The sequence below is a fragment of the Acanthochromis polyacanthus genome, chromosome 2 (assembly GCF_021347895.1).
Source record: "Acanthochromis polyacanthus isolate Apoly-LR-REF ecotype Palm Island chromosome 2, KAUST_Apoly_ChrSc, whole genome shotgun sequence".
Taxonomy (NCBI): Eukaryota; Metazoa; Chordata; class Actinopteri; family Pomacentridae; genus Acanthochromis; species Acanthochromis polyacanthus.
Genome location: NC_067114.1, coordinates 17,218,291 through 17,238,112, shown reverse-complemented (window position 1 = coordinate 17,238,112; position 19,822 = coordinate 17,218,291). Strand labels below are relative to the sequence as shown.

Below are 19,822 nucleotides of genomic sequence, written 5' to 3'. Positions count from 1 at the left end.
TGTGTGAGAGAGACTGGATGATTATGTGTATGTGCATTGTCAAGAGAGGCAGGAGGTTAATTCAATCCTATAGAAACGCAGCATGGAGGGGATTGGACAGCACAGCCCTGAGGGTGTCACTGGCCTCAGCCCCAATAGGGGGCAGAAAGTGTGCCCACACACACACACGCACACACACACTTAGACATGCACAATATGGACAGTGTGACTTGAGGGTATAAAATCTGAAAAGCCTGGGAAAAGCCAAATTGTTTTTATATCTAGTTTCTGGTGCATTTCATTTGGAGCCGCGGAGGATAAATGATGAACATGGATTAAAAAATATATATCTATTTATAGAAAATGCTGCATAAAACAAGGACAAGAAAGACGAGGACATTTAGAGAGAAGCGGTGATGGAGGGCGGTAAGAGGGTTTGAGGGCACAGGGAGGGGAGAGGGAGATGGAGTGACTGAAGGAAAGAATGAGAGGTGGAGAGTGGGACGTGTGGGAGAGGCGTACGAGAGGAGGACAGAAGTGACCGAAATAGAGTATAGACAGCAGGATGACGCAGGTGTCAGAGGAAAATGGAAGAGATATACTAAAATAAACCTTCCACCAGCACAGCAAACTGCATTTTTACCAACACCAGCATATTTACGTTGCATGTTGCCGTGGTGTTTCTGAGATTTGATGTCTGTGCACATTTGAAGACAGCTACAGAAAATTCTGTTTGACAGATGGACTACAAAGAAGAGTGGAAAATCTATTTAATTTGGTTCATTAAGAAACACTGACTTGAGGGGAGGCTAGCAGGAAATCTTTTTGGGTGCCAGCATCTACATGCAGTTGTGATCCTGCATCCTAAGGCACTGCAAAGTATGACTATTGTTGTGGCCCAATGAGGCATATGGCCTGGATAATGACTGCAAAAGTACATCTAAGGTTCACATTGTGCTGTTTCTCTCCATGCTTTTTTTTCCACATGTCCTGCTTTATGTCAGTGATCATCAATCTGTTCTACCTCTTCCAGAGAATGACCAACTAAAGGCACATAATTTAACTGTTTATAGTTTTTTTTAACTTACATATCTTTGAATGTAATTTTATGAACCAATAAAGCATTGAGGAGTCTTTTATTTTTGTTATTATTATTATTATTATTACCACTAGTTGTGCTGGAGAGTGATTTTTTTGTAAGTCAGGATTTACGCAGACCAAAAAAAGAAATGTACAATTATGTATCCTCAAGAATTACACTTGAGGTCTGAGAAATCTTCATTGAGAAGCAAAAGCAAATTAAAAGAACTTTAATTTGAGTACAGGAAAGTTCCAGTATTTCCTGCAAACCTCCACATCTGTGCACATACAATATGGATATATGCTAATGTGTACACACAAACACACACTGGGGAAAAAAAAATCTGAAATCAGCAGGGGCCAAATGATGCTCTTACACACTATGCCACTCTATTATTCAGAAGTTAAGAATTCCTCTTGAATGCATCAGGCCTAAAATACACATGTGTATGTGTGTGTGTGCACGTGCATGCATGTGTAACATTTCCATATGGAAACCTAATATTGCATTTTGCTTAAAAAACATGCAGCCCAGCCACCAATTTATTCCACTTTTCCTAATCAGCAGCGAGGCCAAGGATGTCTCCATACATATTCATGCTGCTCTGAAGACTCAGAGAGACGATACATTTGCTGCCTACATTTACCATATTAGCCTTAATGTTATTAGACCGGCAAACACAATTTAGTGAAATATAAGTCATACACAAGTAATTTGGAAAATGAAGCATTATTAATTGTGCGATCGTCATCCAGTTTTAATCCCGTTTGTGTGATAGCACTTCAATCTGTGGAACTGAATGTGCCTGGCTGAATAAATTAGTACAATCAATGTATGACTAGATTCTTTGTCGTGTGGACACACTGTGCAAATCTATGCAAATGTCTTATGAGGAGAGGATAAGAGAAACTCTTCTTGGCTAACAAAGCTCTTGATGATCATAGCCTATCTGACACTGTGGTGTAATGTCATTTTCAAAACCTCTCAGAGGAGAAGAAAAATGAAAAAGAGGAGGAAATTATGTGACGGTATGCAAAAAGACAAGGTTGTATTTGTATAGTGATGCACATCATACTACTGGCTGCCACAAGGCCTTTTGTCTCACTACCTTTAAGCATTAATATATTTTGCCTATACTAACCAAACAGCACCTTTTTTCCTGTGTATGTACAGGATGATGATCTTTCTTTAAGACAGTACATTATTTTCCATTTGCAAATATTTCAGATGAAGTTTGGTTTCTAATACCCTTCTTTTGCTTTCCATTTTCCCTTTTCTTCCTCCCTCCATTCAGTTTTCTTCTGCTCCTTCCTCCACCTTCCTTTTTCTCCTCTTTCCATCCCCAACCCCTCTCCTTCCCCCCTCTCCTCTTCTCCCCTCCCTTTGCTCCTCTCTGCCTGGTATTGATTAGAAGGCGAACCTCTAATCTCCTTAAGGTCATTAGGAACACTTAATTAAAACCTAGTTAGAATGCCTTTGTTCAACCAAAGCAAATTGCAGCTGTTCAAACGCGATTAGTATGATAACGTAAAAACTTGTCGGCAGGGAAAAATATAAGAGAGGCTCTTTTTTTGGTAGAAATGTTTACACAATTTAAATGCAGAGCGCTTGAGCACACAGTGGAAGTCTAAACTACTGTATACTTGAGCTTCTGATGTGTGTGGGTTTGTGTGTCTTTGTGTGTGTTGAGAGGATTGTTTATAGTTTGCTAGTGGACGGACTAAAGGATTTATGCATGTAACCGGCTTAGATTAGCTTATAGGACAAGAATGTAAAAATGTCATTTAGCACATTTGCCTTATAGGCCTGAATAAGTGGTGGTGGTGTCATCATGTTGTCATATGTGCATGTTGTCAGTATAAACTTCCTTTCTTCTTGGGCTGAAGTGCATTTTAACCTGTAAAAGTGAAAAACTAAAAGAAAATACTTCTAAATGATCAAAAATCCATGTATCCTGGAGCATTCACAGAAAAAAACACAATGCATCATTTAGTAAGTTTTGCACACACCTTTATAACAGACACATAGTTCTGCTTTAACTGAATAAACTCAATGATTGGGTTTTGGCTATTAACCAAAGCCAAATCAAGGACCAGTGTAGGATTTAAAGAGATCTATAAGCAGAAATACAATGCACAATTCATAATTATGTTTTTATTATTGTATGATCACCTTGAAATAAGAACTGTATATTTGTATTTGCTTTAAATGGGCCCTTTATATCTACACAGAGAACGGATCTTCTTCCACAAAGCCCATGTTTCCCTGTCATTTTTTCAACAGGAGCCCACAAAGGACAAATCAAATCCTGCCTTTTCGATTCTTGTGTTGAAGTACGACCATCTAATGTGTGCTTGGAGTGACTATTGTTAGTATTAATCAGAGGAACCAACCACCAATATTTGGAACCAATATGCATTTGCACTAAAAAAACAACAAAAAAAATCTTGATCAACATTTTGAAAAACACAAACTGCAGCACAAACCTGTGTTGAGACGTCCTTATCTATGTATGTTTTACATATGTTCCATTAAAAGAGAGCTTATCCAGATTTATCCTTAGGCATTGATAATTTAAACCTCATGGCATTTAACCAGTCAGGAGGTAGGCAGGATATTGCTAAAAGTCACACACTGGTGACTATAGGAACTGGTTTAGAAAATGTTGTACAGTGAACTTGAAATTAGGCCAGGCCAGTAATTAGTCAGTCCCGAGAGTGAAGAAGTTGGTTGCAATGTGCGACTTTATCTCTAGATGCCACTAAATCCTACACACAGGTCCTTTCTTCTTCTTTATGCTTAGCATTTGGGAATTTGGGTGCCACAGTGAAGAGAGACAGTTAATACGGGAGAAGAGAGTGGGGAAAAAGTAGTCCACTCAGCTGGATTCAAACTGGAGACTTTCTGCTTGCAGCATTGGCACCTATGTGGTCTGTGACAAAACCTCTACACTGGTCCTCGAATATCCGACACAGCAGTGCATCCTTTGTGATTTGCATCAAATTGCTGAACCACTCAGCTCTTTTATCTTGAAAATTAATATTTCTCATTATTTATATATATGTATATATTAATTGCATTACTTATTTGTGCTGTTTTTTATTTATTAAGCTAAGTGACTTACAAGTTCCAGGCCCATTGATAAATACTCAACTTGTAATGGCTATTTCAGATCTTCTGCCCCTGCAAAAGGAGAATTTGTCTAATGACCACATTTACTGAATTAGTCTTAATTATTTGACACATTTATGTAGGAGTAAATGAGAAGAGTCAGCCTGTTTGTAGGTTCATTGTACTGTATGTAGAAAACACAAACAAACTGAGCTGTGCTCAAGAGCAAGTAAAATTTGCATTAAAATTGTTCATGCATTTACTTAAATAAACTTGAGTCATATTCCTCTGCAATGTATGAGCATCACCTGACTTCCACCTGCTATCATATTATGTTTAAATCAAAACCTCATACAGTCTCTGTTCAGTCTGTCTTGTGTTTTGAACATTAAGACCTTGGACAATGTTTTGTAATTATGCTGTGGTGCTTACAAAACAAATTTATTAACAGTTTACACGTGGATAACCATCTGATCATTTAACATCATTACGTTCAGATCATGTGATGATATTTTTCCACATAAATATTAAACGCATTTAAATCTAAATGGTATACACTTGACTATATTCCTTTGGTAACAGACAGAAGTTGTTCAGGGCCTACAGTAGCACTGATAAATGTTCCATTGATATGTTTCTTCGGTATTCGCTATTCTTTTGCTGAAAGTTTGTGGCTTTTTTGTTAATATTTGTGAGTTTTTCTTCATTATCATCATCACTCACACACAACCTAACACACAAGAAAAAGGAATAAATAACCTATTTTAGATGTTTTAATAGCAGCTGTCAACATTTACAACATTCCTAACAGTCTTGCTTGAAGTATTCCAGTTTTTTGTTCACTGTAAAATGCATCTATCCTTTATAAGTGTTATGAATGAATGAATGAATGAATGAATGAATGAATGAATGGATGGATGGATGGATGGATGGATGAATGGATGAATGAATCCAGGCCATCTATTTTCCTTAAATGTTTTGTTTTCTTCATAATGCTCTGCTGCCACTGATGCTGATGTACTATTCAGATAAGAATGACTGGACTATAAAATGATTTCCCACCTCAGCCCTCTTACTGGCCGGAGAGGATCACGGTTGCCTAGCGACGTCGATAGCGTTCCTCTCTTCAGAGCCACTTGTCTGAGCCGCAGACGCCTCCACGTAGGTGGGGGGTAAAGCATTACTAGCAGGCAGGGGGTAATTATTTAAATCGCATATTAATGCCTCGCTGTCACAGACAATCGTTGGTGTTCTGTAACACTCGCTAAACGGAAATGTGGCTGTGTTTGCTCTCACGCCGCCTCCGGGGCTTTAAAGTTTCCGTTACTTGCCCCTCGACAGAGTAACGGGGCCCCGCCGTTACTTTGTGTCCGGTATCCTGCCGCCGCGAGCGCTGCTGGACAGATGGCAGTGCGCGCTAATCTCCTTAAGCAGCGCGCTCCGCATGTTGTGAATGAGAGCGGTGAGACAGAAGAAGAAGAAGAAGAAACAGGAGCTTTGCCATGTTCACCTGAGCTGTCTTCATTTCTGTGTTGAGCAAAAATACTCCCAGTCATGTTGGGGGAGGACTACTTTTTCTCCGGAAGCCGTGTGTGTTGTCGTTGACAGACAGACAGACAGACAGACAGATAGACAGGTGTGTGGACACACAGGTAGCTGCTTCTGTTCGCCTCGTGCCAGAGCAACAAGTTGTTTGTTGACGCTGCACTTGTGATGGGGATAGAGCTTTGTGCTGGGAGTCCACCACGACAGGTAAACCTCCGGAGCTCTGTACAAGCTGTGTTTTTTATTAGTGTTACAATATCTGCATAGATAAACAAATTTGCACCGCATTCAGGCTGGCATTCGTAGATACTCTGTGAGCTTTCCTATTTTCCAGCGGACATTACAGGACGAGCCCGGACCCAGCAGTCATCTCTGGATGACTGTTGGCCTCTTTTTGTGTGTCAAAATGTGAAATTGAAGCTGCTAAGTATTGTAATGAAGAGAGCTTTGGCCTAAGCCTCAATTTCCGACAAACTTATATGGAAACCCGTTTAGTTGGATAAAACCTGGGGGCCAGATGCCACAGCAAAAAGGGCATGTTTAATTCAATGGAAAGTGAAGAAAAGGAAGGAAAGCAATGTAGCAGTATCAGTTGAGCTGTGCCTCCATCAAGCTGTACATGATAGTGTAGGCTTTGGCTAGGGAATAGCCTGCATGGCATTTCACTCTCCTCAGATTTGTCTCATGTTGGATTTTGGTCTGACTACGTCTCTCTTTCCTTCTCTCCTCCTCTCTTTTCCCTCTCTAGATTGTGAAATCCTACCTATCATGTGAAGGCTTTGGTAGTGGTTTGTGTGTGTCTGTGGGTGTGAGTGTGTGGGACGGAGACAGTGTAACGGAGAGCTAAGCTTCGTAGCTTCACCCCAGGGGCACTGGCCTGGAAAAAATGTCCCTGTAACCCTGGAACCATGAAACCATGACAGTCATCACTTATTCAAACGCTGCTGGAGGGCTTCAGGAAGAAATCCAGGTTCTTGAACATCCCCTCGCCTCCGGAAATGTTCTGCAACCCCTGTCTGAGATTCTAGAACCGGGGACCATGCTGGAACCTGCAGAGAATCGGATTCCTGAATGTTGTGGGGTCAAAGGCCTGAGAGGGACAGAAGAGGAGGAAAACCGGAAAACTGAAGGAGGAGCGAAGGGAGGAAATTTGCGATGGAAAAGACAAACATGGGGCAGAGGACAAAACAGAGAGAAGATGGCAGGAGGAAGAGAGGAGATACGTCATATATGGAATGATGGCAAGTTTGAAATTAGAAAAATCTGCAAGGAAGTGGGAAAAACATGGCAAAAGGGAAGATCAAGAACAAGACAGATGTCTCTGGAATGTTGTCAGTTACAGAAAGAAAAGGAGAAATCCTGCAAATGAAGAAAATAACGAGGAAAAAGAAGACTTGGCCTGACTTTCTGTGCCTGTTGCCCCGAAAAAACATCCATGAAGAAAAGGTGAAGAGGAAGATGAGCATTGGTATCTTCCTCTGGTTGCCTCTTCTCTTCCTCAGCCTCTACCCAACATCTGCTTCTTCACAGGTAAGATCAGTCCTAATTTCTGATCCATCCTTGTGAACTGTGTAGTGTATTTTTTTTAGAGCTTTAAATAGACTCACCGTACTTTAGTAAGAAAACCACAGATGTAACAACATTAATGACTCCCTTCTGTTCAAATGTCAACAATACCTGAACCTGAAGCAGCTAAATGGAATTCTGCCATTAATACATTTATTCTTTATACTTGTTCTTTTGAAATCAGCCTTATTAAAGCTGCTATGAAATCAGTGAACGTCTGTGTAAAGAATAGGGCCAAATGCTTTTTTATTTTCTCCCATGCAAAGGTTTTGATATTTTAAAGTGAAAATTCTTATTAAATTGTATTTTACATGTTCTTTTCTTATAGTTTACTATTGCATGTAAATGTCAGTTGGATGCTGTTGCTGTAAATACAAAACAAGACATCTCATGAATAACTGGAATGATCACACTTTTCTAATCTTTCACAGGGACATTTTCCACGGATGGAGAACATTGCTGCCTTCAAACCTGTGTCCACGTCTCCGCCTCGCTCCACCTGTGGCTTTCCAGAGCGGAGCAGCTACTGCCAATCACCTTCCTCAGCGGCCGAACTATTGACATGTTACCAAGCCTTCTGTGTGCAGGAGTGTCCCTATAGATCCTCCACACCGCCGTATGCCCCACTGCTGCTAGCTGCACACAGGTAGCCAGATTAAAGTCATTGTAATGTGTAGTTTACATAATTTCTGACCTCTGACCTTTCAGTCCATGTAAATGTAAATTGGTAAAATATGTTGATGACAGCACAATAAATCTGTGATGTAAAACATTTGAAGGTTCCTTTGAGAGAACATATTGATGTATAGCTTAACCTAATTCCAACAGGGGTACCTGTGTATCTGAAGACACTCATGACACTCGTCTTGGGATTCAGAAAGATACCAGAGCCGCGACCAGTTCAGATGGGGTTTCTGGTGGAGCTGGTAGTTTGCTGTTTCGGGCAGGCCAGGATGGATGTCTGGTCTCTCCCCCTTCACAGACACTAGGAGCACTGGGTTCCCTCACCTTGGCATTGTGGATTAAACCGAGCTCCACTGGAGATATGTGAGTTTCATTTTTGTGACTTTTAAGAATTTGGAATAGTCAGCTGCATAGTCGGATATATGAAACTTTCTGTAAATTCACTTCTTCTAATTTTTAATTAAAATAATTAACAGTCACACCAGTACACCGTGCATTAGACAGTGTGTATGTGTATACAGAATTGATAGGTAAACTCCATGCAGACAGAAGTAAATATGTTGTACCGCTGAAATACATTTGTTTGCGAAGAGGCGATGATCAGATGACAGCTGTGAGTTGCTGTGCATGACAGTAACTGTGTGTGTAGGACAGTAACTTTGATAGGTAGAAAAATCTAATTTCTGATGGAGGTCAATGATCTCAGTCAACTTGGTTTTCACTAAACATGGGTAAAAAACAAGGAGAATAGCACTTCAGAAAATTTCCACAAGTATCTATATACTTGTGGAAATTTTCTGAAGTGCTATTCTCCTTGTTTTTTTTTTTTAAATTTCATGCTTTTTTTCTTCACCAGTAAAGTGTCCCTTAAGTTAGAATTTTTAAATCATTTTTATCAGAATTATGCTTTATATGTGAGATGATAGAAAAGTGAGAAGAAGAAATAATAATACAGGAAAACAGGTGACGTTGTTTATATTTTGAAGTATTTTGTGGATGTACTGCACTGTCTACAATAAAATATTAATCTTTTTTATTAATCACAGAAATATGAGATAACCAAACGTGAGTGTGTAATGGGTCATAATTACTATTGTCCATCAGCATCATCCTACTGATGCAATATAACAACCTTCTAGAAACACGCTGCTGCTGAGATGTTTGGAAAAAAATGTGATATGAGTTTGGTTTGATAAGAAAGTGAAAAAGCACTGTGATAGTGATCTAATGACAGGAAGCAGGTCGGGTCTGGTGAGGTCAGTATCACCATTAGGAAACAAGTGGCTGTCATGTCCTACTTAGGCATGTCGTTTCTGAGTTTCAAGGGATGAAAGTGTGCTGGTATGTTCCAGGCAGCACTGGTGTGGTGCCGAGTTACACTCACTCAGATCAGCTTGCAATCACACACTCATGCACACACTCAAACACACATACACTTTGACAACGCGCTTGCACACACAAAAAGAGATCAGCTGGCTTTGCTTGGCAACCCTATCTCTTCCTTCATAGAGCAGCATGTAAAGTAGATTGCTTAAACAACCTGGGATGCTTCGTCATGAAACTTAAACTGGGCTGAACATACATGACGTCTTGGTTTGTATTCGTCATAGTATTTCTTAGCGTAACTGGTAGAAGAGGACTCCACTGATTTGGGATTGCACTCCTTCAAAAGCTGTCAGACCAGTGATGGATTGTTTAAAAATAAAAATATCAAAAATGAATACAGCAGATCTAGAGGTATTGTCTTTTTTTATTCCACATGTTTGCCTTCCCTCTTAACTTCGCTAGAATCAGGTGCTTCATTAGTGGTGGTTTATGTAGCTTTGAGTCGCCAGCCTAACTCACTGGGCATCCAAGCCATGAAAGATAATTTTTTTTATTATGTAGTGGCAGATAGATTATCTGAATTGCCTTCACTTATCCATGGATTGGACTTGCACAGATGCTCGAACTGACTGAGATCTGGGGGTTTTGTAGGCCGCCTTGAACTCGCCATTCTCTTCAAACCATTTCTGAGTGATATTTACCGTATGGCTGGGCACATTATCCTCCTTAAAGAAGTCAGTGCCACTGCAACGTTGATAAGTGGTACATGACAGAGACATATTGTGAATACCTTGGGGTGTCTCTGTAGCTCAACAGGTTAAGCAGGCGACCTATAAACAGGGGCAATACTCTATAATGCAGGAGTCATAGGTTTGAATCCAGGTCATGGCTTTGCTGCAGGCCCTTCCCCATTGTCTCCCCACTTACCTGTCTGTCAATAAAGCTGGAAAAAGACCAAAAAATAACTTTAAAAAGGCAATAAAATATGAATACATTAACTGAAGGATTCGCAGCAGAGTATTGTCCAGACCATCACACTGTCTCTACCAGCTTGCCGCTCTCTCATAATTCATCCTGCTGCTATCTCTTCCGTAGTTAAGTGATGCACATGCACCCGGCTGTCAACAGCGCAATTCATCAGACCAGGTCAACTTGTTTGATTGTTCTACAGCCTAGTTTTGATGTTCATGTGTCCATTTTAGGTGTTTTCTCTTGACTGTTCTGCAGTGACTCATTCTCATACACCACAAGTCGAATCATGACTAACGTCGTAGTTGCTCAGATCCTTACGTTTGCTCATTTCCTGCTTCCAACGCATCAGTCTCAAGAACTGACTATTGTCTTTTTCTCTCCACCTCTTGGCTGGTGCCATTGTAATGAGATAATCAATGTTATTCACTTCCCCTGTCAGTGGATTTACATCTGTGGCAGACAGGTGTATTCAGCAATGTGCTTAAAAGATAAACTTGACTGATGATTTGAGGAAAGATCTAGCGCAACACTGGACAGGTTACATGTGTCTTCTAGTAACTCACTGAATGTTCAGTTAAATGTCGCTGTACGTTTAGTTAAACTCAAACGGAGAATTAGACAGAGATCAAATCTCTCCTTTAAATTTCATGCTGTGATTTTTGTTTGTAAAGTTGTCTGTCGGGGGGGATACAGATGACAGACAGGTCTCGTTGTCTTGGGCTGCCGAACATGACACCTGTGTGGCTGAAGGCATCTGAATGGGAGTTATATCTCTCCCCCTCCTGCTCACTCTGTCTCTCTTCCAGCCTCGGTTTCTGTTGCTGTCGTTGGCTACCATTCTTTTGTTGTAGAGACGATCATGGCTGCCATCAAAGAAGCCAGATGAAAGGAGGTCTCTATCCTCACCTCTGTCCATCTCTCCTCACCCCGCTCTCTTTGTCTCTCCCTCTTTCTGTGATTTCACATCCCTCCCCTCATCTGAACAATGAACAGAGCCAGCCACCTGTTCTTACAAACCATAGTTTTTATTACACCCAGACTTCGCTTCCAGAAACTGATTATAAACTTATATTTATCTTGTTGAAAGATTCTCTGTTGAGATAGACATTTTATTTTTTTGTGAATTGAAGATTTCCCAAGTAAACAACAAAGTGCATATTGAAATTTTCACAAATGATGGAAAGAGATAATTTCTCAAAAGAACTCTATGTTTGCAACAATTAGTTAAAGAAATTATGGCCTAAAGTGTTTTTTAATACAATTTTTTTTGTTACAATTGCTTTAATCATGAGTAAGGAAATGACTCTCAAGGAATGGCGAAAAAAAAATTCTACCTAATGTGTGTATTTGCTGGATTTTTTTTTCCATCTCTGGTACAAAACTGTATTGTATCTATAAAAGTATTGGATTTTGGACTGCTAGCCGAACAAAAGAAGCTGTTTAACTATGTCAAACTGGGCTCTATGATGGACATTTTCACGGTTTTGAGACCTTTAATAGCTCAGCTGATTAATAGGAAAATAATCTTCAGATTTTTCTGCAGTTGCATGTCTTTCTTAAAGCACAACTTTTATGAGGCTATCAAAAGCAAAAGCATTTTGATACACAAAACAATTTCTTTGTCACGTAACTCAGTTGTTTTTTTGTTTTTTTTGTATCTTACCAGCTCATATTTTCCTTTTTCTGATGCTTCTTCAGTATCTCTATCTGTCTTAGTATCTCCACACGGGCACATATTCACACACATACATGTATAGACATACATTCAAATGCGGTTTTTCTCACGCTTGCATCTGCCTGTGATTTATAGGGTACGCTGCTCTGGGTTCATAAAAGCCATGATTTCCTATAAAATGTCAGTGATGGTGGTTAATATGACACGTGGCAGCTGTGCGTGTCTGCACCCAGCGTAGCAGCTGAAACCTCACAGTCATGTAAAATATTGATATTCCATGTGAAAATGTCAGAGCGAGACAGTATATAGTGGTGCTCAACTATGTGGGCTTGGTGTCTGTTCTTCCTTTTGCTTTCTCACTTTAGTTAGAACACCTCATCACTGCAAAATATTCAAATGACCCTTGTGTAATGTAAGGGGTTGGTGAAATGTGAGGCCTTCATTGTTTATGTCCGTCTATCTGTTTCCCTCAGGATGCTGCTGGAGAAGAGTTTAGGGGGGCGGTTGGTTTTTTCCCTGATGGTGTCCGGGCAGGAAGTCACGCTGCGGTACAGTCCGTCCAACAGTCAGACTCCTCTGTCCATCAACTTCAGGACAGAGGGCAGGCTGGGGCTGGACGAGTGGACACATCTTGTTTTGCAGGTAAGAAATCTCAAGTGTTGGGGTTTCCCCATGGTGACACAAGCCTTGCTAAGCCTGCTGTTGTCCATAGGTGTGTTTGTGGACGTGAAGTTCAATCAGTCTGCCATCAGGTTTGTTTTTATCTGCTGTCATACGGGATGTGAAAGCCGAGTGGTCTCTTTTTATCACAGACCGTCTCTGTCTTCTTTTGTGTCTGTCTTACTGTTTCATTCGCTGTCCATCTTTTTCTCGTCCTCTCTGTGAGCTAGTGGTAATTACACTGGAAAACATCTGTTTGGGAACAGCTGCTGGGGCCAGGGGCATTCACATTACTTCAAACACACATACACAACGCAGCTGTTGCCTCACACTTTCAATGCAACATCTCAAAAGCGTGTATCCTGTGTGGAAAGCTAACTGTGAAATTGCTGGATTTTAGATTTATTTAATTCATTTCGGTCTGTGGTAATTTTTCACGGCTTAGTTTGTGCAGGAAATGGACTAGAATAACATCGGGTGCTACGTTAAATTGTTTAATTTTGTTGGATGGATTTTTTTGTAATTGGTAGCATTTTTACATTATTTTGTGGATAGCAGAATATTTTGTTCTGTTGTGATGTTGGGCTTTTGATACACTGGAAATGCTATAGATACAATTCTGTACATTATTTTCAGCTGTTCTCGGATCATGATAAAATATTGTTTACTGCATTAAATAGAGTGGCTCAGTTAAACAACAGGACTATTTTATAGTAGAAGTATTTTTCCAGCTAGACTTTTACATCCTTTCACATTGTTGTGAAGAACCTGGTAGCATAAAAGAGAATTAAAACATCGTACCTAAAAGGAAAAAAATGGAGGGACATGAAAAAAAATCTTGATTTTTGATTGCTATAAAAAGACAGAACACTGCTGATCTGTGGAAAATGCTAGTTTCTTTAAATGGTACATGTAATTTAATTAATGTACTATACAGTTGTGCTCATAAGTTTACATACCCTGGCAGAATTTGTAAAATGTGCTCCATTCTTTACTGAAAACATGAATGGTCAGAGCAATTGCATGAAAATAAATAGCTTTGTCTGAACACCAGCCCTAAATGAAAGAAAAATGTTTCCATTAACAAACATATTTGCTAAAAAATAAAGGACAATATTTCACAAATTTGGCCAGGGTATGTAAACTTATGAGCACAACTGTATGTGTGTGTATTTTGCATATGTACGTATAATTTTTTATGTAGGGTTTTTTTCTTTCTCGGTTTTTCTCCCCTCTTAGCATCGCTTGACCTATGTGATGTATCAACTAGGAATTGTCAAAGGCATCAGAAGTTAGAAATACAAGACTGCCATGGACCGAAAAGGCTTTCATGAGCTCTGATCATTTGAAAATGGCAGTTAGTGAAGTGGAGAGAGTTTTGAGGCCCCAAATGAGTGTGTGTGTGTGTGTGTGTGTGTGTGTGTGTGTGTGTGTGTGTGTGTGTGTGTGTGTGTGTGTGTGTGTGTGTGTGTGTGTGTGTGTGTGTGTGTGTGTGTGTGTGTGTGTGTGTGTGTGTGTGTGTTTTTCTGGTCTGTTGACAAGTATCATTTTACAGATTACTCCTCTGGACAATCTCTCTCTTTCAGCATCTCTGAAAAACACCAAGGCTGCTAGGAGAGAAAATCTGGTCACTATGACAAGCCTTATCGTTAAAAGTGCTTGTAACTCAAGTTGTCTGTCTGTGTAAAATCTTTAGGCCATTTTTTTGGCCTAGCACTAAATCTAGGCGGCTTTATTACCTTTGATCTGCAGACCTTTTTAACACCCCTTCTTGACACCTACTCTGTTATGACACCATATGATTAATGGCATTATTTAAGACTAATTATAACAATGTATATGTGCATTCTGAAATAAAATGCACATCTTTAATAATAATAAACAAGCTCAGGGTTATCAGTGTAATAAAATTGCATTTCATGAAGTCAAAACTTACAAGACCATTGCATGTCTTCATTTGAATTTTTTCTTTTTTTTCACCCAACTTGATATTTGTTCATATCAATATCCAGTCATCAATCGTTCTTCTCGGTTCTTTCAGTGTTGAGTAGCTCTTATTTTTTTGCACATTCAGCACTCCTTACTTTGGTTTAACAGTGAAAGTCTTCCGGAAAAGACAAATACTTTTACTCCCAGAAATGCTGGAAAAAAGTTTTACTGTGAATGTAGAAGCTTCTGTAAAAAACAACTGGGTGACTGAGAATTTACTGTGATGTTTTACTGTGAAGCACATATCACATATATTGAGATTGCTTCCATGGGACACAAGAGGGATTTGAAATAGCAAAAGGAAGAGGGTCGTGTGCGGCTTGTGGTCTGAAAAAAAAGAAAAACATACTCAATGATTATGAGATTTCAAAAAGCTCCCTGCTTCTTTAAAAATGTAGTTTTTTTCTGAGATAAGTTGGATTTAGAATGCATTTTCCCCTTTTCCCCAATCCTCTGTATATTCTGAACAATTTAATTCTATTTTGTAATAAGTGAAGAATGGCTTTAAAATCAGAATGGTGGTGCCATTTCATTTAACTGTGTACTACATATATCGCTGAATAACAATAATGTTGAAATGAAGTACATGAATTAATGTGTATTAGGAGGTTAGGTTTTGTTTATTGCTAGGTTGAGAAGCCAGGACTTATAAAGAAGTTATGCTGTTGTCCAGTACTTTAACAGAAAATCACTGTGCCTAGCCAGAAAATCTAAGTTGACCGTTTAGATTACAAGTTTGCTGATCTGTGTTGATGGTACAGTAATTTGGCACTCAAACATGTTGTTGTCTAAATATAGTATTGCTGATGGCCCAAATGCCAGCTAGTGTGTGTACAGTATGTGTGCTTGCCTTGTAGAATAAGGTTGTCATGTATGTCTATGAACAATATACTGCATATGTGTGTTGTACATGCCTGTGTTAGCGTGGAAGGGTGTTAAAGCTTCTAGGCATTGTGCTAAAAGTGTGTTATGTTGGTGTGGCTTGGACGTGATTTGAAACTTTGTATGTGTGTTTGCGCATTCTTGTGAATCAGTCTGCCTTTTGTTTAATGGTACTGTGATGTGATCTGCTTTGACCATTCAGAAGAAAAACATGATCATCCTTGACACTCAAACACCATTCGCATGCTCCTGTTCTCATGCATGCACACACACTTATCTACTCACATACACACACTCACAATTCAGCGGTAATTTGTAGCAGTCTGTCACCCGCAATACAGACATTACCCTATGAAGGAGCTTTAGAAACCTTTCCTACACACTTATATTACACACACACACGCACACTCACACACCAGTCATCTGTCGGTTTGTAAAGATCAAAACACCAAAAAGACAGTCAAAAGGAATACGGGTTTCCAAGTGCCAGGAGCATTTCACACACACTCACATACACACACACGTACACACATGGTGCCAGGAGCAAGGTGCTGTAGGGATGCTGGTGCTCCCTAGGTAGTTGTCTTATCTGATTATGGTAACGATGTAGAGAATAGCGGAGGAAAATGTAGCCTCGGGGAGGGAGGGACTGACAGAGGAAGAGAGATGGGGGAAGTGAGGGAGTTGGCTCAGTGTGGTTAAGTGATTGCTGCAAAGTAAGTCTAGTGTGGGACTTACCTTTCAGTGCATTTCTGCTGAATTTATTACTAATTGGTGAGTTTTCTGTAGAAAAGCTTCTCAACGACTGTGGTGGATAGAAGAAGAGAAGGGTGTGACCACTTTTCAAACGGGTGATAGTCTGTATAATTACCATAGCTTGTTTCTTGAATGGATGTTTTTTATCTGAAGTGTCTCACTGTTAAAACCAAATTGCTTATTGATATCAAGGAGCTCTTCACTTATGCTGATGTAAAATTTCAATTGATCCATCTACCTCTAGGCTAACAAACCACATTTATTTTTAGATATTGACAGATTGAAGTAAACTCTGCATCATCTTCAAAAGAAGAGAAGTTTATCTCATGCGCCATAAAGTTTGTACTTTAAGTAAATTATGACTCACCAGTCCACAAACATGTAGACTAACAACAAGCCGGAAGAAAAACTTGTCATTTCAGTGGGTTGTTCATAATGCACTGATATGTATGAGCACAGCTTATAAATTATCTTACCAGCTGAGGGCCCCAAGTTTTCTCGCTGCTACCTTTAAATGGGGTGTGTCACAGACAGTAGTGTCAGATTATTTATTGTTTTTTATTTCCTTGAATATTTTCAGCTTAAATTTGCAAGGTCCAAGTGTTCACCTTTATGCTGATGACACAACTATTTATTGAGCAGCCCCGTCAGAGGCAGCGTTCACGTTCTCTGGACTGTATATATCATGGAGCATAACATTAATTAAGAACTGTAAGGCCTTCACTCATCATTGCATGCTCGGGTCGGTTGGCCCTCTTTGATCTTTCAAAAACCTCTCCATTGACATTGTTTTAAGCCGTTCAGGGACCATTGCCATCGTACCACAATCAGTTAATGTCAACCTTCTTTTGAGAAAGTTTTTGTTGCTTCAAATTGCTGCTCTTTTTCAGTCAGATTTATTTGCAACTTTATACCAATGAGAAAGAACCAGCAAAGACAAGAGGCTGTGTGAAAACTGTTAAATGCTATTGAACTAGAGGCCCTTTGCAAATTCTGTACAAGGTTCATCCATTTGACCAGTTTATCAATTCCATCCAATCACTGTACTTCCAAACAAAATCTGAGCTAATAAATGAGAGGGATGAACTAAGACTACTCTTATATTCAATGAAAAGAGTTCATGGAGTGGAGAAAAGAAAGTTTAACACAGCAACGTGAGCATGCAGCAGCCTAGATGATGGTAGGACACGAGGACAGGATGCCGGTAATGGTGGAGCAGAGCTGGCATATGTCTAACTAGAAGTGACTGAGATGCCCTAGACGCCCAGATGGGGTGGAGATGTGGAGGAGGAATGCATGTACTATAACATGATAGCTGAGTGACAGAATTGCAATGAACTTAAAGAACGTCGATCACAGGCTGATTAGCTGACAGAGCGCTGGCAGACAGGTCGTTGGATGGGTGTAGTGATGTTGAGATTGAGAGTGGAGTTATTTTGACAGCATGGAAAATGGACGTGATGGAAAGAAGAATGCATGCATTGTCTGAGAGAATAGAGCAGTAGAAAAGCGCTTGACCACCCAGAGGAACACAGGCAGAATGTGAGTGAACACATCTTCCTTCTTGAACTTTTGCTTTAACCTTGTTCACTTTTTTTTTTTGTTTTGATACAGGATATTTTGTCTACGTTATTGTTTCCAGATCATTCGACGTCTGTCCACACCTACCAACACAAGTGCACATCACACTGAATATCTAGTAAGGAGTGAGACAGACTGCACAGCTGACTGGAGTTTTGTTTTCATCGTTTCAAAATAAACAGCAAAATAAAGCTTGATTTAGGTTGCTGACAAGAGTTCTCCTGTTATAGTAATAAATGCCTGTTTGCAGATGAAAGATTATCGTCTTAACTTGCACACAGCACCTTAGCCTAAACGAACTTGCTTGTAAAGCTCTGTTTTGGGAAAAGAAAAATGCTGTTTTAGTTTGATTGGAGGCCTGAAGGAGAGAAAAAATGCTTTTAACTTGCTGTCTGCATGAATGAGTGATTTAAGATGAACCAAATCCCTCTTCCAGCAACAGGTTTGTCAGTCATGCGTTGTCTCCTAAGAGCATTCTCAGAAATCAGAGTTTAGTCCTTGGTTTTGAGTAAAAACAGTAAAAACAAGAAATATGTAACATCATACAACATTAAACTGCTGCTTTTTATTAAAGACTGGTTTACTGAACAGACTCTGGATATGTCTTCCTTAAAAAAGTCTGTCATTACTGCTGCAACCTACTCCATCCATTCTCTATACACCGCTTTATCCTCACTAGGGTCGCAGAGGGCTGGAGCCTATCCCAGCTGACTCGGGTGAAGGCAGGGGACACCCTGGACAGGTCGCCAGTCTGTCGCAGGGCTACATACAGTGCCTTGTGAAAGTATTCGGCCCCCTTGAACTTTTCAACCTTTCGCCACATTTCAGGCTTCAAACATAAAGATATACAATTTTAATTTTTTTGTCAAGAATCAACAACAAGTGGGACACAATCCTGAAGTGGAACGAAATTTATTGGATATTTTAAACTTTTTTAACAAATAAAAACCTGAAAAGTGGGGCGTGCAATATTATTCGGCCCCCTTGCATTAATGCTTTGTAGCGCCACCTTTTGCTGCAATTACAGCTGCAAGTCGCTTGGGGTATGTCTCTATCAGTTTTGCACATCGAGAGACTGAAATTCTTGCCCATTCTTCCTTGCAAAACAGCTGGAGCTCAGTGAGGTTGGATGGAGAGCGTTTGTGAACAGCAGTCTTCAGCTCTGCCCACAGATTCTCGATTGGATTCAGGTCTGGACTTTGACTTGGCCATTCTAACACCTGGATACGTTTATTTGTGAACCATTCCATTCTAGATTTGGCTTTATGTTTTGGATCATTGTCCTGTTGGAAGATAAATTTCCGTCCCAGTCTCAGGTCTTTTGCAGACTCCAACAGGTTTTCTTCCAGAATGGTCCTGTATTTGGCTCCATTCATCTTCTCATCAATTTTAACCATCTTCCCTGTCCCTGCTGAAGAAAAGCAGGCCCAAACCATGAGGCTGCCACCACCATGTTTGACAGTGGGGATGGTGTGTTCAGGGTGATGAGCTGTGTTGCTTTTACGCCAAACACATCGTTTTGCATTGTGGCCAAAAAGTTGGATTTTGGTTCCATCTGACCAGAGCACCTTCTTCCACATGTTTGGTGTGTCTCCCAGGTGGCTTGTGGCAAACTTCAAACGAGACTTTTTATGGATATCTTTGAGAAATGGCTTTCTTCTTGCCACTCTTCCATAAAGGCCAGATTTGTGCAGTGTACGACTGATTGTTGTCCTATGGACAGACTCTCCCACCTCAGCTGTAGATCTCTGCAGTTCATCCAGAGTGATCATGGGCCTCTTGGCTGCATCTCTGATCAGTCTTCTCCTTGTTGGAGGTGAAAGTTTAGAGGGACGGCCGGGTCTTGGTAGATTTGCAGTGGTCTGATACTTCTTCCATTTCAATATGATTGCTTGCACAGTGCTCCTTGAGATGTTTAAAGCTTGGGAAATCTTTTTGTATCAAAATCCGGCTTTAAACTTCTCCACAACAGTATCTCGGACCTGCCTGGTGTGTTCCTTGGTCTTCATGATGCT

At 40.1% G+C, this 19,822-nt stretch overlaps 1 protein-coding gene across 1 annotated transcript in view; it reads left to right on the top strand.

Moving 5' to 3' along the window:
- Window positions 1–5,525: 5,525 nt before the first annotated feature.
- ush2a (Usher syndrome 2A (autosomal recessive, mild)) overlaps window positions 5,526–19,822 on the top strand; it is a 215,554-nt gene continuing 201,257 nt past the window's right edge. Inside the window, exons 1-5 of the mRNA XM_051939571.1 lie at window positions 5,526–5,923; window positions 6,465–7,246; window positions 7,714–7,928; window positions 8,111–8,329; window positions 12,413–12,581. Coding sequence (XP_051795531.1) covers window positions 7,001–7,246; window positions 7,714–7,928; window positions 8,111–8,329; window positions 12,413–12,581 — 849 coding nt within the window. The 5' untranslated portion in view covers window positions 5,526–5,923; window positions 6,465–7,000. The remainder of the gene's footprint in view (window positions 5,924–6,464; window positions 7,247–7,713; window positions 7,929–8,110; window positions 8,330–12,412; window positions 12,582–19,822) is intronic.